Source organism: Euprymna scolopes, chromosome 37 (genome assembly GCF_053919585.1).
Source record: "Euprymna scolopes isolate OS-2025 chromosome 37, ASM5391958v1, whole genome shotgun sequence".
NCBI lineage: Eukaryota > Metazoa > Mollusca > Cephalopoda > Sepiida > Sepiolidae > Euprymna > Euprymna scolopes.
This window is the reverse complement of record NC_136518.1, coordinates 77,808,923-77,826,934: the sequence shown is the minus strand read 5'-3', so window position 1 is coordinate 77,826,934 and position 18,012 is coordinate 77,808,923. Positions and strand designations below refer to the sequence as shown.

General features: G+C 31.2%; 2 protein-coding genes across 2 annotated transcripts in view; one reads left to right on the top strand and one right to left on the bottom strand.

Moving 5' to 3' along the window:
• The window catches only part of LOC145261231 (cell cycle checkpoint control protein RAD9A-like), a 56,533-nt gene extending 54,407 nt beyond the window's left edge, over nt 1–2,126 (bottom strand). Inside the window, exon 1 of the mRNA XM_080119601.1 lies at nt 1,974–2,126. Coding sequence (XP_079975727.1) covers nt 1,974–2,007 — 34 coding nt within the window. The 5' untranslated portion in view covers nt 2,008–2,126. The remainder of the gene's footprint in view (nt 1–1,973) is intronic.
• Nucleotides 2,127–2,171: 45 nt separating this feature from the next.
• LOC145261232 (vacuolar protein sorting-associated protein 29) lies at nt 2,172–17,637 on the top strand. Its single transcript, XM_080119602.1, has 4 exons — nt 2,172–2,311; nt 10,411–10,602; nt 14,449–14,684; nt 17,259–17,637. The coding sequence occupies exons 1-4, from the start codon at nt 2,309–2,311 to the stop codon at nt 17,374–17,376; spliced, it is 549 nt and encodes a 182-aa protein (XP_079975728.1). The 5' UTR covers nt 2,172–2,308; the 3' UTR covers nt 17,377–17,637.
• Nucleotides 17,638–18,012: the final 375 nt, after the last annotated feature.

The window sequence follows — 18,012 nt, the reverse complement described above, 5'->3', positions numbered from 1 at the left end:
ATCTTAAAAATACGAGGAATAGATACCATTATTTTTTGTATGTGAAATTCAGTATTACGATTTTCAAAATTTCGTCAGATAGTGTAAGTGCCGTCCTTTTCGTTTGCCGCAACTAAAAGATAAACAAATTAATCATTAAAACAATGTTTTTAATGCATCAAAATAATCCAATTGAAGAAAACGCGCCTTATGTACTGTCCAGAATTTTGACTTACAATTGTAAAAACATTTTCATAATTATAATATAAATATATAGGAATGTGGGTCGGTCGGGATTTATCAAGTGCAATTCCACAGTTCAATCTAAATGGAAATAATAATAATAATAATAATAATAATAATAATAATAATAATAATAATAATAATAATAATAATAATAATAATAATAATAATGCAGAAAAATCTTTATGGTGTAGTAACCAACAACATGGGTGTATGTATCCGTCACGGATCGAAAATATTTCAAAATTCACTTAAATTGATTAAGTAATTATTTATGTAAAGAAAATCGATGGTACTGGTCGCGACTTGAGTTCCCTGCCGAACACCATAAAAAACACTGACTTCTCCCTACGCATGAGCAAAGGACATGTTTTAGTTGCCATAGTAACTAAACGATCATGAATTTTTATCGACTTTTTATAAGTTTTACTGTTTATGAATATTGAAATAAAAGAAATTACTACACATTAATAATATCTCACTTTTATCGCCTTTGTTTTTTATCACTTTTATCGACTTTGTTTTACTGTTTATGTGTCACTTTTATCGACTTTTTCTTTTTTAAATAGCATTTTCTTTTTAAATGACGACGCTTTTACTGTTTATGAATATTAAAAGAAAAATTTATGATCCGCGCTATATTTTAAATCGTATTTCTAAGTTTAATTAAAGTTTAATGTTTTTTTTTATTCAATTGTAAGGTTAAAGTAGAGAATAGGTACAAAACACCCTCCCCATGTTAAGAATGGCTTTTTAAATAATAACGTTATTTCAGCACGGATCAATAAGTGCACTTGCACTAGTACCACAAAATTAAACTTAGAAATACGATTTAAAATATAGCGCGGATCATAAGTGCACTAGCACCCATTTTTTTTTATTAATAAATGTTAAGTAATTATTTTTCTTTTAGTATTCATAAACAGTAAAAACGTCGTCATTTAAAAAGAAAATGCTATTAGAAAAAAAAAGAAAAGTCGATAAAAGTGAGGTATTATTAATGTATAGTAATTTCTTTTATTTCAATATTCATAAACAGTAAAACTTATAAAAAGTCGATAAAAATTCATGATCGTTTAGTTACTATGGCAACTAAAACATGTCCTTCCTTTGCTCATGCGTAGGGAGAAGTCAGTGTTTTATGGTGTTCGGCAGGGAACTCAAATCGCGACCAGTACCAAAATCGATTTTAAACGATTAATGTGAAATCCTTAGCATTACAAAGCTGATCGCACAAGTTTGAATTATTGTATACTTATCTGCTTATGTTTCTTGAAGATGGTGACGCTGACGCTCAGACGCTGGACTTTTGCTTACTCAAAAATTAGATTTTCTTAGTTAAAAATACTTAATCAATTTACGTGCTTTTTGGAATATGATAGTCTCGTCTGTGGATACGAGGATACGCAAAGATTTTTCTGTATTTTTTTTTAAGTTGAATTCTAAATAAGAACTAAACACTGTTTTTAATGCATGAAAATAATTCAATACGCCTTATTTTTTGAATTTACCGCTAAAATAGTCGGAATTTTTTACTTATACTTTCAAAAGCTTTTTTATAATTATAGTATGAATATAATGTTTACGTTTTTTTTTTTATTTATTAAAAAATACACTTGAAAAACAAAATAAAAAAAAACGTAAAAGCTAAATTATTGTTTATGTTCCAAACAGTATGTATCGGTAAAAAATATATACATAGATAGATAGATAAGTTGAGTTTGTAATGCATATTTTCAATTACTAATTACCTTTGATGTTTTTACCCGGAATAATACAGTTCATACTTGATATATAAAAATAATTTCGGTATTAATTTTACATTTGGCAGAATAAAATCTTCACCGGGTAATTTTCCGTGCGAGAGGCGATCATTTTTACGATTATTTCCTTTCCAGTTATGAACGATTCTGATTGGTCGGAATTATTTCTGTTAACCAATCAGTGATGTCCTAATGAACGACGTTAGCGACTAGTCAGGTGCCACTCTTGTAGCGGACGTTTTTCCATTGACAAAACTTGGCCTTTATTTTAAAGAATTTTTCAGAATTTTTGTTGTATAAGGAACTAATCGTTCACTGCCAATATGGTAAGTTATTTTACTTGAAATTTTTATTTTCTTATATCCCAAAGAGAATGCGTTGTAATTTTTTCAAAGCAATCAAACTGATACTTTTATTTTGTTAAAACTCTGACAGTGGGCGTATATTTTGGAATTCGGCTTTTTCGTGTACTCGCTCGCACTCCTTTTCGGTCTTAAATTCCTTGTATTTATTTTGGTAAATGTATAAACATTACTTTAATAATTTGTTATAATACCTAAAAAAAACCCAAACAAGTTCCCATTTAAAATGTAAGATCTTAAAAATAAACAAATAAGGTCTTAAACCACTTATTTATTTTTTCGTCGTGCCCTTTTGAAGTTAAAACTTCAAACAGAAATACACAATCGGTTTTTCTTTTTTTTCCCTCCCTCCCATTTTAAATAAATGTTGAAAATTAATAATTCTTTATTTGCAGCATTATTTTATTCTGTAATATTTTCTCAAGGGTTTGGCTGTTCATGTCGACTTTGGTTGAATCATTTTCAATCCATATCAATTGTAACCACATGAAAGGACAATTCCGATCCATACGAGAGATTAGCCCAGAAAATGTCCACAGCTACATGCAGGAGTTCCTTTGACGCCGCCTAGTAAAAACAAATTACTTCGACCATCGTATATGCGATCCGACAGTATTATAGAACATTTATTATTAATTTTTTAACTGTAAACAACTGTGAAAAAACGATACCACCTTCTCAAAAAATAAAAAAACAAAAAAGCATGTAACAAATAAATGTTATCAAAGACAAGATAAATTACTCATCTACCTGCCTGGATGTTTTCATGTTTTAACTTATTTTAAAGCGTTTATTCAATTCAAAACAAGTAGCGTCACAGTAACATTTATTGTGTGGGTTTCTACCAACATTTTGTTTAATTTTCTATTTTTGATCGATTATCCAGATTCCAAAGACGTGACCGTCTCGTGTCGGTCATTTTTTTCTTATTCTCACGTAACACTCGGCACTACTTGTTTTTCGAATGGAATAAACGCTTTAAAATAAGTTTTAAAAAAATAAAAAAAACTTATCCAGTTAGGTAGAAGAGTAATTTATCTTGCCTTGATGATATTTGGGTGAAAGTGCACTGGGGGACCACCCGAAGATTTACCTTTTAAAAGTTGATTACGAGGAGGTTGAAAATGAGAAAATGCCTTTCGGAATAAACACCCCTAACCTCCCCATGTTAAGAACGGCTTTCGGAATAAACATCCTTTGCAGATTGAACAACCAGTGCGGCAACCGTGCATTGATTGTCTTCGGGTGGTCCCCCAGTGCACTTTCACCGGTATTTGTTATGTATTTGTTTTTTGACCACTCTTTCGTTTTGTTGTCTGTTGTAATTATTTTTCTGAGTTTTTGAGATAAGGATTGATAATTCTGTTCTCCTCTTGAGTGTTATTTTCATGACGTTTCAACAGATGTAACCTCTGACCTTTTCCAGGTGCATCTTGTCGAACTAGAGAATTATAAACAAAGAAGAAGAGTAAAGAATAAAACACTTCAAAGAAGCCGTGTATATGCCGGGCGATGATCACTTACTAAGCAGATGTAGTATAGAATTCAATACAATGTCGATGGCAACCTTCTCTCGAATATGACAATAGCATTCTGCAGTGGAGCTATTTGCCCATAATTGGCGAAAAATTTGAAAATATTTCCAATTTTTATGAAAATAAGAGATCCTCATTGTAGTTATGGTTGTATGAGAAATGAAAGTGGAATCCTTAGATGATTCTTCTTAAAAGAGTCAAGTGAAAGAAATACAAATTCCATAACGGTGAAAATTTGAATGTATCGGGTGGACAAGAAAGGTCTTGCGGATTTTAACATTTAAAGTCAGATGAACATGTCTCGACTCAAACAAAATTTTATTGATCAAAATAAGCACCATCAGAATCAACACACGTTTGTCAACACAAAACAAGTGCATTTATGCCAGTAACGTAAAAGTCTTGCATTCTGAAGGTGTTTTTGATATCACTTAGGTTTTGAAGCATTTCTCAAGCAGAAAGATATCGAGATGCTTGAAAAAGTAGTGTGGAAGGGAGGGGGTGTTTGGAGAGTATGACCGATGAGGTAGTTTTGTAGCCCAATTCATTCAACATCTGCAGGGTCGGTTTAGCAATGTGCAGTTGAGCATTGTCATAGAGGAGAATTGAACATTTTCTGTTGACTGATGCTGGGTGTTGTTGTCGAAGTTTCTGATGCATTTTATCCATTTGTTGGCAGTACTTCCCCACAGAAATGGTTTCGCCTGCATTCAAAAAACTAATGGATGAAACTGGTCACAGATTACTAAACAGCGCGACCTTCTTTTGGTGCAACTCTGGCTTCGGGAAATGTGGAGCTTCATCGGCGTCTAACCACTGAGTTGAGCATCACTGGTCGTAAAGAACCCACTTTTCATCACAAGTTACAACTTGGTTGAGATACAGATCAATATTGTTGCGTAAAAGAAGGGAAGATGACACTTCATAACAGCATTTCTTTTTGTCGTTGTTCAATTCATGAGGCACCCATTTATCAAGTTTTTTGGCTTTCCAATCTCTTTCAAGCGGTTTGAAAATCATTCTATACATTACCCCTAATTCAGAAGCAAGTTCTCAAACAGTTGTGCGTGGATTGGCTTGGACTAAGGCTCTTAATTGACTGTTGTCAACATTTGATGGCCAACTAGTATGCTCATCATCTTCAAGACTCGTTGCTGCCATGAAATTTCTCAAATCACCATTGTGCTGTGTGTTCAGTTGTGGTTCCTGGGCCAAATTCTTCAGCAATATTGCAAGCTGTTTCAGTAACTTTTCGGCCTAACTTGAATTGAAATAAGAAAATTGTGCAAATTTTCTTTTTTTCCATCTTGTAATCAACATTCTGAAAAGAAAACATAATTGTTTTAAAACGATTGTAACAATTTAAATGATAGAGCCAAAAATGCTTTTCAAAATGATATATAAATATATAAAGTAAAGGTATTATAACAAAAACTAATTTGAAAGTACATCATTTGAAATCAAAATGAAAAATTCTGCAAGAACTTTCTTTTCAACGTAATATTTCCAATACAATATGGAGCCATTAATTATAAATAATAGAATATATATATATATATAAGTAGTGATCCATAGTTATAAGTTGTAAGATCATATATCTAAAAACAAAATAGGTTAGGTTTAAGGCTGCCAAAATTCATACTAGAATTATGGCATAATGGTTAAAGTACTAGATAAAATTCAGTTCTAAGTAAAAATTGTTCTGGAGTGCAGTTGACACTCAAAATGTGAATTACGTAAGATATCTATCTGGCCATGGCTGACAGAATGAGAACATGTTACCACTGTGGATTAAATGAAGTGTTCCACACAGATTCTGGAGTTCGACAAGATGCACTTGACGATAGTCAAAGGTTACATTGGCTGAAACGTTGTGAAACTAACACTCAAGATGAGAACAGTGGTCGGAATAATCCAAATGCAGAAAAATGATTTCCTGAAATAATATATTTAAAAACAAGAACAGGCTATATATATACTAGCAGGCCACTTGGTATTGCCCGGTCATAAAATACACTTAAATATGATATTTTGATTAATGCAAATTTCATATTTATTATTATATTAGATCCAATATATAGTAATGTTTTAAAAAGTTAAAAAAAAAAATGACTCGTGTGCCACCACCAAGAATCAAAACGTTTAGCTTACGATTTACTTTTTCCTTTGACGTTAATACCTGAGCTATGAAGACATGTTTGCTGCAAGGTTAAAAATTAAAACATGAAGCAGTAGCTATTACGTTATGCATACATATTCGTAATGCTGTTGTTGGACCTTCACTGAGCAAATTCCATTTCTTTAATTTTCATGTTATAACCCAAATATAAAGTTTCACATGAGTTTGAATACCCTATATATTAAGTTTCATGTTTGTAGACCAAAAACTGACAGGAGTTTGGTAGGCTAAATTTTTTAAACAAATATATATACGCATACATAAATATATATAGAAACTATAAACTTGTTACACAAATATTTCGTAAGTATAAATCATGTAGAATATCTGCATGAATATAATTACACGTAATAGTTAACTAAAGAATGATCATCACATAAGAAAACCGATAAAAACTAATATTGAATTAATTAAAATGAATGTTTAAAAGAATATGCAAATTAGCTAGATCTTTTGCAGATGAATGCAGTTCCACGACCCATATATAGCAAAGTTGTATTTTCTTTTTAAATAAATAGAAAAATGGCTTTTTAATATGAATATCAATACACAAAAAACAAAAAAGACAAATTTATAGGAGTATATCAGTGGCCTGGCAAGGCCACGGGGGAGACAACAGAAGCAGCAAAACAGATGCTGGTCTGCCAGGACACTGTATATACAAATGTAGGCAAATTTTGGCACATTTTATTGGTTTGAAAATATAGGTTCTTTTTTATCAATTGTTGTAAAATTTTAACCATAGAATAGTATTATAATTTTCAAAAAACATGCAAAGTTTCATGTAGTTTTGTCCCATAGAACCAAATATATGAGCAGTTCAATATTCAATTTGACTACGAGTATATATATATATATATACATATGTCATCCACATACAGTACTGTTTCACTGTATCACAGCTCATTAGTGCGGCTAGACAGGCAACGACCTCAAGCCAGGATCGAATATATATATATATATATATATATATATATATATATATATAATCACTTTTTTTTGGCAGTTTTATAAGTTCTAAATCTCGGCAACTATTGATCAGAATTTAACAAATGAAGGTTCGTTGGAAAGCTAATAACCTGAATTGTGTAGTGGGCTATGTGACATTTGCCCGTAAGGTCGAACATTATTGTTTCAAAAAGTGGGGGATCACTTTTCTATATTAATTTAACGTAAAATGAGCATCCAATTTATGGCCACCTTGGCTATAAAGTGTGTGTTCATTTTACGTTAAATTAATATAGAAAAGTGATCTCCCACTTTTTAAAAGCTATAATTTATTCATATCATTGAAATTACTCATTTCCTGGGATTTTAACTGTTTTCAGCACCTTCGAAAACCTATAATAGTATTAACTTTAAAGGATTTTTTTTGTCGGTGGAAAGATACTGCACCTTTACCAATATTTCAATCATAGTCATTTGTTTTCCTAGTTTTGCATATGAATTACAAAATAACTGATATTTCCAAGTATTTCTCATATTGTATATCTCCTTTCTTTGGTTTTCATACATAAAGTAAATTTCACAGTGTATAAAGATTATTTGATACTGGAGATATTCATAATCGTACCCTATCTCCTAGTGAGGGGAGATATAACATATGAGAAATATTTGGAATCAAGTCTCCCCTTGCTGTTATTTCAGGTCATTTGAAACCATAGCAACAAGTTTTAGTCTCCCCTCCATCAAAGCCAGAGGTTTTGGGAAATATATATATATATATTTAGTGGAAATGGTAATTAATAAAAACTGAAGAAAGTGCTCAATACTGTTGTAGAGCAAATATGCTTTTTATTTTTTTATTACCGTATCTTTCTGTTAAGTTACATTATTGTTTCAGCTACTTGGCCGAGTAGCTGAAACAATAATGTAACTTAACAGAAAGATACGGTAATAAAAAAATAAAGTGTATATATATATATATATATATCTCCAAAAAAATAAGAGGATGGGCAAAAACTTTTACAAATGCAAGAAAATTTGATTTATTGATCTGCGTCTGTTTAGTTTTGGCACATTTTTGAAGTGTTTCTAATGTCAAAATTTGTATTGCAGCCTCAGAGGCTTGTAAATACGACTATGTAAAGCCAAAAGGTTCAGTAGCATGCAAAATATTTTGAAGTAAACAAAACTTAGAAACGATTTCAGTATGTTAAAAAATATACAAATCGGTTTAAAATTAAATTTTCAATTAATTGGTGACAGTTGAACTTTTGTTGAATTTTTGATTTTTCAGTTTTTTAATGTAAACATCAAACCTTTCTATCAAAGAAATGATAGCCATTTTGAATCATGGCAATGGAAGCCTCTGCAGGTGTAATACAAATTCTGACACATATATATATATATATATATATTTATATATATATATATATATATATATATATATATATATATATATATATATATGAGAGTTGTTCCAAAAGTAAGGCCTCCTAGTTTTAACTCCAAAACTAAAATGTTGAAGAGCTACAAAGATGGGAGTGGTACTATTAAAACGAGTGACCTTTTATGTTTCAGAATTTATTTTTCCATATAGTCACCATCATTCTCAATGCATTTTTGTCGCCCTCAGTTGTAAAAGTTTGGAGCGCGTTTTGTCGCTCACATCGCTATCACCACTCTGAAATCGACGAACCCATCTCCTAATTGTTCTGATGTCAACTGAATTGGCTTAGTAAACATTCAATAGGCACTAGTGAATGTTGGTCAATTCAATTTTTATTGCATGGAGGAATTCAATGACGCACCTCTGATTCTGATGCATGTCCATGATAGAGGTTGCTTTCATAGAGTCTCACACCGTCAGTAAGTTGCAACAGAAAGATTAAATTTTCAGATGCTGAATGCATAAGTTCAGTCATCATAACAAAGCAATTTATAATTTTCTCAGATCCATTTGGGAGAAATAAAATATGAAGCATTACTTTTAGAATGCCCCTCGTATTTAAGGAAAAAAATTTTTCAAGAATAAAAAAACTGTGTAGATCAATAGAAGATAAAGATACGTTATTTGTTGCGAATTTGTCTGGAATTGGAAGCCATGTTAAATTTCAGAAGAGTTCCCAATGGGTAGCTATTCTGTACAAGTTCTGGAAATGAATTTTCAGTACTTGTACAGTTTAATCAAGACATTAAAAAATGAAAATATCGAAAAAAAAGGTTATATTGTACGTATCTGTTTTGGACTGAAGATCTCCGAAAAAAAATTTCATTTAATTTGATCGAGTAGTTTTTATTTTTATTTTTTTATTTTACAGCGGAAAAACATGTTTTTATGAGAGCGCGTTGAAGTCAGCCATTGTGAAATTTGCTGAACACGCCATGGGGAGATAACTCTATGTAAAGCGCCGATACTCCTTCCCCATTTTTAATTCTAGCTTTTCTTCCTAAAAATCAAACCTTTTGCTCGGTATCATAAGAAATTGTTTTTTCGCTATAAAAAAAACTACTTGATGAAATTAAGTGAAATTTTTTTTTCCGGAAAACTTCGTTCCATAACGGATACATGCAATATAACTTTATTTTCAATATTTTCATTTTTTAATGTCTTGACTAAACTGTACAGTGGGTAGCTGTTCTGTACAGGTCCTGGACTTTATCATTTTTCAGGCAATGAGCAAAAGATCCTTCTCGTGTTGACACGAAAAAAATTATGTTCTGGAATGGTCAAAGATTCAATTTTTTATAGAGCAATTCTGGTTTCTGATTGGTTGCTAGCAGAACATATCTCAATTTGATTCGTCACTTCCTATTGCCATTGTCTATAAGTAGAATTTTCCAATTTTCAGTAACCATACCCCTCATATAAAAAATATTGCAACAATTTTTTTGTTTTTTTTAACCCTCCTTTTTTTTTTTTTTTTTTTTTTTCTTGTAGTGTTATAATGAACCATTGCACAAAGCCCTTCTTCCAAAAACTAAAACAAAAGAAATCTTTTTCTAAATTTAGTCAAGCATATCCTCGTAACTTATAACAAGTTGCAGTAGCTTAACCGATATCTACAAGTAATGGATGGATGCTCGTCTGTCGTAACTACAAACATCATGTGATCATCCTGCTGTGATGATGATAACACAGTGGATTGTGAAGCAAGGATTGCACAATCTTTAACCTCTGCTTGATTCCTGTAACAAGAAGTCCAGGACAATGCTGAGATAAGCAGAGAGTGCATACAGCACCTGGTATTCGAAATGGTCACCCATTTTAATACTGACTAGGCTCAACGATGTCTAAATTTGGTGATCTAATAGGAGTCTATATGTCAACATGATTATGCTGTATCTACAAATAATAGCGATGCTATTTCTGCAGATAAGAAATTTTTTTCTTTTTTTTATTTCAGTTGGTGCTAGTTCTTGGAGATCTTCACATTCCTCACCGCTGTAATAACATGCCGACCAAGTTCAAGAAATTGCTTGTTCCCGGAAAGATTCAGCATATTCTTTGTACAGGCAACCTTTGTACAAAAGAATCCTTTGATTATCTTAAAACTTTGGCAAGCGATGTTCATGTTGTACGAGGAGATTTTGATGACGTAAGTATTTAAAAAAAAAATTTTTTTTTATAAAGGAATCTCCTTTTTTCAAGGCCTAGAGGCCACTCGAGGCTAAGGGTCAAAGAGTGTACTGTAGTCAAAGGGACAATATCATAGTTATCGTTAGAAGTGTAAATTTGGTAAATTGAATTACTTAAGGGGAACGGCTCATCAAGAACTTGTTTACGTTAACAATATATCTTTTTTGCTTTTTAAAAACATATCTTTACTAGCAGGCTGTCTTGCCCGGTCGTAAAATACACCAAAATATGATATTTTAATTTGTGGAGATTTCATATTTATTATTATAGAACCAATACTCTATTGATTATTATGTTGTACCCAATATATAGTAGTGATTTCAGAAGTTAAAAAATATGACTTGGGTGCCATCAGCTAGACTTGAAACCAAAACATCTAGCACTAACACTCCAGGTTTATTTGTTCCACCAACAGATGGATATAAAAACTCTAAAAATTAACAAACATTAACGTATAAATGTACATTTGTGCATGCGTAGATAAGCACTTACACCTCTCAAGTTCCAATTTAAAAAAGAATTTTGACCCATTAGCAGCTATTTTTACCGGCTAAAAACCAAACTAAATTTGTTCCACAAGTCTGAATTCCCTATATATTAAATCTGTTAACCAAATTAACAAAGTAGTTTGGTAGAGACCTTTCCTCACAGAGAATGACAGAGAAGGTCACTTTTATACAGGGTGGAATGATAAATTTGTCGCCCTAAAGAAAACAACACTACAGCTTTATTTTAAAACTTTTATTGAAAAATATCAATTCCGGTAACTTGATTATGTAGTAGAGTTGATATCTATTCAATGTAACCGCCTTTAGCCTCAATCACCGCCTTGATATGGGTCTCGAACTTTTCCACAAGTGCCAACGGGAGCTTGGCGAATACTTGACAGATGGCAGCGATCAGACTGGCTTTGGTGTTGTGGGAGGTCATGTTGACGTATCTTGACGTATGACCAAAAGAAGTAGTCCAACAAGTTTAGGTCGGAAGAGAAGGGAGTCCAGTGAGAGAAATGGTACGAAGTCGTAACACTCCAAACCTGGGACAGTTCTGGATATGACCTTAAACTATATCCGATGGTGAGGCCCCAGCCTGTGGACTTTGGGGAGTGTGGAGCCACCCTTTAATTGCCATTGCTTCCAGGTCCACTCTGACCTAGAGTGGTAGTACCTGTTGGGGTGGGTCCCAACTATGGATTAAATAGAAACTGACTCGAAAAAAAAAAACAAATATATTCTATTAAAAAATTTTTCTTCAAAATCATTGGTTTTGGCATTAAATAACCTGAAAAGGGTTGATATGCCATAAAATAATCAACAAACAATCAAGCCTGGGTCTCTTTGGACTTGTGGGCTGGCACCTAGTCCTGCTGCCACACCCAGTGTCTGCCAGTGGCCACCTATTTGCATCAGGGGATCACCACACTCTTCAGGTACACTTTGGTGTTGACTTTCAAGACAACTTCGGAGATGTGAGATGGCATGATGTGGCCCTCATTTGGAACCGCACCAAAGACCAAAAACGTGGTCAGAAACTTTAAGCTGTGCCCTCCAGTATTGAACCGTCCAGATTTGCATCTTGAGGTTACTGGCAATGGTCCTGTTGTCTAACTTGGATCAGTAGAGAACATGAGTTGTACAACGGTACATTTCCAGTCTCGCTCGTTGAGCATTGCATCACTCTCAAACATGTTAGAAGGCTTTTATTGTTCTTGGGATTTTTACACAACTGGCCAACTAGTAGATGATCTGGAAAAAAAAGAAAATCGGTTTACAATTCGAAAATTTAAATATTAAATGGTATTCAATAGTATCTATTGAATTATCATGTCGCAGTAATAAACATATCTAAAAATTATGAAAAACGATTGGATAGAAACTTAATTACTAATGAAAATAGTTTTCAAAGACAATTAGTGAAAATTGAATTTCGCAACAAAAGAAATTGGAGAGTTCCAGTTGTAACAAAAGGAAGGTAAAAATTTTCTCAAAATTGAAAACCTTTGGCCAATTTAGCGAAACTTAATTTTCCCTAGTTGTCTTTGAAAACTGTTTTCATTAATAATTTTATTTTCTATCTTATCGTTTCATAATTTTTTGGTGTTTTCATTACTGCGGCACAACATTGGTTTCACTTGAATTTCAATATTTCAATTCTTGAATTTTGCTACAATAACAAAGAACCAAATATCAACCATCAAAGAAAGTACTTTTTTCTTTTGTAATTAGAAATTAGCTCATGTTGTGTGTGCATAGTATATAAGAAGCTAAATTTTATTTATTTTTTATTTAAAAAATTTTTTTCAAAGCGGTACAATATAATTTGGTTGCTGACCCTGTTTATTACAAAACAACAAAATATTAGGTCAGGATTTACACAGGCTTGAAAAAATCTTGAATTTTGACTTTTGCCTTGAAAAGGCCTTATTTCTATTATTACATTGAAAAATCCTTGAAAATATGGAAAATATCTTGAAAAGGCTTTGAAAATCGTATTCTTCATATTCAGTAAAAATTTGTGTTGGAATATTAAAAATAAAATCGAAATAAATACTTTAAATGATTTTTTAAGTATTAATAAAAATATCATGAAAATATTTTTAAATATTGAAAATAAAATCAAAATACATTGTTCTGAAATCGTATTGTGAATACAAGAGTTATGCCCCTTTTATCATGAAAATATCTGATGTTTTTCATATAATTGAGTAGTTTTGTTATAAAGGGACGTAATTCTTGTATCCACAATACCGGAAATTCAAAATTTAAAAGTAAAACGAACACAGCACAGATCAATCTACAATGTCTCTTGGTTGGTCAAATAAAAGTGGATCAGGGACTTTAAATATGATTGTCGACAAGCATATTGTTTTGTATGACTTTTCCTGTTGTCAATTAAGTATTTTGGTTTATTATGTCATTGTTTATGTATCAAATTTTGTTTTGAAAACTTTAATTTTTATCTGGAGAAGGCCTTGAAAAAGTTTGAAAAGTCATTGAAAATAGACAATGAAAATCTGTACGAACCTTGCAAGTCAAATGACAATATTGGCGAATTTAATAATTTTTGATTAGATATTTATTTACTAACAAATTTAATCAGAACGTCATTGTTCAACAGACATTCAACGATGTTACATGAAGGACGCACATGGAAACACATTTGTGTGCTTCAATAAACAATTACTCGGCTGCAACAGCTAATTATTGCCGGTGAGCAATCAAGAAATACAAATCAATTTAATGTGCTAGATCTTCATTCTTTGATCATCACTTTTCCCATGTGGCTGTTTCTTGCATCATCTAGGCTTTTGATCTATTACTCAAGACTAATAAAATTCATGCATGGAGACACAACTGAGACTTGTTGTGATTTTAAAGGTTTTATTGGGGAGAGAAATATGTAAATATGTTCACAGAAGGGGAGAGACCAAAAATTTCTTCCTTATAAAGTATAAACTAAATTAACTTCTTACTTTAACACAGTCCTCATCTAACAGTTTGACACCTGCTTCTCACATTTGTTTTATCTAGGAAGTTAACCATTGACCTTTTGCCTCGCTCCCTGAGTGCACTAAGTTTACATCTGTTCACTGCCAAGCCGTCATGACATGCACTTTATGAATGTTTTCAAAATTCATACTAGTTGACTTAATCTCTATTTACTGGTCTCGGGCCCCAATATATAATAACAATGTTTTTAATCATTTTCAAGATATGCTTTTTCAAAATTAAATTTTTCAAAATTAAATTTTCTCCTAGAAATCTGAAAAGATATTTTATTTTGTTTATTTTTATTTTATTTTCAGAATTTAAATTACCCTGAACAAAAAGTTGTAACTGTTGGACAATTTCGGATTGGTTTATGTCATGGTCACCAAGTGGTCCCCTGGGGTGAGACAGACAGCTTATCTATGGTGCAGCGGCAATTGGATGTTGACATTCTCATTTCAGGCCACACCCATATATTTGATGCCTTTGAGCACGAAAATAAATTTTACATCAATCCAGGTTCTGCTACAGGAGCTTATAGTGCCTCAGAAAAGTTAGTATATCATTTTTTTAAAAATTTTTTATTTGATCAAAAATTTATTATTTGATTAAAAAAATTTTTTATTCTATTTTATCAAAAAATTTTTTATTTGATTTAAAAAAAAATTTTTTTTTAATTTTATCAAAATTTTTTATTCGATATAAATTTTTTTTTTTTTTAATTTCTCTCGACATGTTCATGCATGTCTATAAGAAACCCTGTACATTTGTCAGTTTCTGCATATGTTGCATTTTTTCTGTGCTTATAATGATGATATAAAAAAAAATTAAATTTAAAAAAAAAAATTCCTGTCTTTCTGTCTCTTACTTTCCCCCTCTATCCTGCTCTAACCGAGTCTGTCGATCTGTTCCACAAATTCCAAACCTTTTTATTTTTTTAACTTTTTTTATTTTTTTTAAATGGAGAGTAGATAATGCACTGTGGATGTGTTATCGGCAACTCCAGTAACTCTCGCTTCTCCTTATTTGTCCCTCAGTCCTCATTTCCAATGAATGATTTTTCTGACAAAGGGTGAAGAAAAAGCTGCTTTCTAGGCCGGCTGTACTTGCATGAACAGTAGCCTGAGATGTTGGAAATTTTCTGTTTCTACACGCAATGACCCTTATCCTCGAGTAGCCTGCAGGCCTTGATAAGTGGTGACTCCCATGTAAAAAAAAAAAAAAGAAAGCAATATGTGTATTATATATATATTACATACATACACAATGAAGTAATCAAATTAACAAAGCAAACCTATCACCATTGTTAAGAGCAGCAATCAAATACATTAAATAAAAGATGAGGAATAAAAGTTACAAATAACTTTATTATATCATCCGATCAATCAGAAAAGAGTGATAGAGAAAAACCTCTTTAGACAAAGACATTTCAAAGCTAAATGCTTTTCATCAGAAGAGAAGTAGCCAGAATTATGTAAAATATATAGATAAAAACTATCTTAAAAACATTTAGATTGGAAATGAAGAAAGTATATATATTGAATGAGAAATATAAAAAAATATTAAAATATAAATAAGAGGAAAGAGTTAAGCATACGTGGATATGAGAGGGAAAAATAGGAGAATAAAAATTGTAAGGGCAGTGTGTGTGTGTGTGTATATATATATATATATATATATATATATATATATATATATATATAAAATGTGTGTGTGTATGTAATATATATAAGTAATAGTAAAAAGAAAATAGGTATCATTGAAGAAGAACAGACAGTAAAAGAAAAAAAGAAAGAAGGAAAAATGAAGAAATTAGAAGTGGAGACAGAAAAAGCAAATAATGGGTATGGAAATACATAAAAGAAAATAAATAAAAAAATGTTTCAAGGAAGTTAAATCCAAAGTTGAAGTAATCCACATTAAAATCCTTAAGATATTCAAAAAATATTTAAAAAAAAAAAAAAAAAAAAAAGATTAATAATTTCAAGTGAAATCCTCAGAATTGGTTTCTGGAGAACAAAGAAGATGGCAGCTGTTTTAAATCTAAAAATCCAAAAATGTAAATATGAGTAGAAACTTAAATCTTGGAAAAATCCTGGTGAAATACTTATGAAATCATGAAAATTAAATTTGAATTTAGAGCAAAATCCTAGTAAAAAAAATTCCCAAATGGGAAGATTGGCAGATCAATTCCAAGAACTGATCAGGGTACACATCTAAATATTAATTAACTTGTCCGGTGGCACAAAAACGAAACATCATCGCAAACATTAATTAATGAGAAACGAATTATCTCCTTTGATAGTTGCTCTTTATCAGTTAAAAATCATTAAAAGTACTTCCTCTCCAGAAATTAAAAAAAAAAAAAACAAAAAAAAACATGGCTATCTGTTTACAGTTTCAAATTGGCTATTTTATTTTATAGTTTTAAAAAAGTCATGTTGAGAAGAGACTAAGTTTTTTTTTTATTTGATTATAAATTCATTTTAAAATTAAAAAAATGTGCAAGTGAATTGACATCTGTTCCTTTATAATTTTTATTAAAAAATTATTCAGAAAACAACACAAAACAATGTGTTGTGTGTTGAATTTTAATTAAAAAAAATGTAATTTTAAAAAAATAATTCTCTGTCCCTTTGGAATCCCCGTCTGTGTCCTTTTCAGATCCCACTGTGTCCTTTTCCGACATCACTGTCTAGAAGATAAAAGAAAGAGACATAGAAAGGGGTCTATGTCTCTTTCTCTCTCCCCCTATCTTTGTCTCTTTCCCCCCTCCATGCCCCCTTCTCCTCTCTCTCCTTCTCTTTTGTTTCATATCTACGTATATATCTATGTGAAAAAGTTCTTTGGATGCATTTTAAAAATAAGCCATTCATACAATTCAAGTATTTAATTTTTTTTTTCTTTATATAACACTGTTCGTACGTTAGTGTATTATTAGTGATGGTAATCGGTGGTTGAGAAAATTTTTTTTTTGTAAATCTTAACGGTTAAAGGAAAGAATTTTTGCCTAACAAGTTGTTAAATAAAATCAAAATATATATGGATGGATTTTATCATCCATTGATATTGCCTCATCTTCTACAACATTTACTGATTTCTCAATGTGTTTATTTTTTCGTTTCAGAAATGTGATTCCTTCTTTTGTGATTTTGGATATCCAGCAATCAACAGTTGTTGCCTATGTCTACAAGTTGATAAATGATGACGTCAAAGTGGAGAGAATAGAATATAAAAAGTCTTAGGAAGATTTTTTTTTTTTACCCTGCCTCACTGCTCTTCTAAAACTTTTGTACATTTCAATTTATCAACAACGGACAACAATTGACCAATATAAAAATAAAACAAAATATATATACATATATATATAAATAATAAATAATAATGGGAATCACAAAACAACCAAGATTTGAATAGACCTTGGCCATTATTTTTTTTTTCTTTTTCTTGTTTTGTGGATGTATAAAACTCCTTCTCTCCCTATTTGAAAAAAATAAGAAACCTTTTGTTTTTTTGTTTTGTTTTTTGTTTGTTTAAGACATTATCGCCCCTTTTCAATTAAATTATTTGGTATTTGTACAGTTTAATCAAGACATTAAAAAAATGAAAATATCAAAGTTATATTGTACATACCCATTATGGAATGAAGTGCTCCGGAAAAAATTTCACTTAATTTGATCAATTAGTTTTTTTTTTTTTTTTTTTTTTTTTTTTTTTTTACAGTGAGAAACATTATGATACTGATCAAAAGGTTGCCATGTTTCGATTTTTAAGAAGAAAAGCTATCATTTAAGATGGGAGGAGGTTTTGGCGCTTTAGACGGAGTTATCTCCCTGTGGCGTGTTCTAAAACTCTAAACATGGCTACCTTTAGCGCGCTGT

Coding starts and splice junctions, on each gene's coding strand:
- LOC145261232 (XM_080119602.1), top strand. Junction 10,603..14,448: donor TACGAGGAGATTTTGATGAC/GTAAGTATTTAA, acceptor TTTTATTTTCAG/AATTTAAATTACCCTGAACA. Junction 14,685..17,258: donor GCTTATAGTGCCTCAGAAAA/GTTAGTATATCA, acceptor TTTTCGTTTCAG/AAATGTGATTCCTTCTTTTG.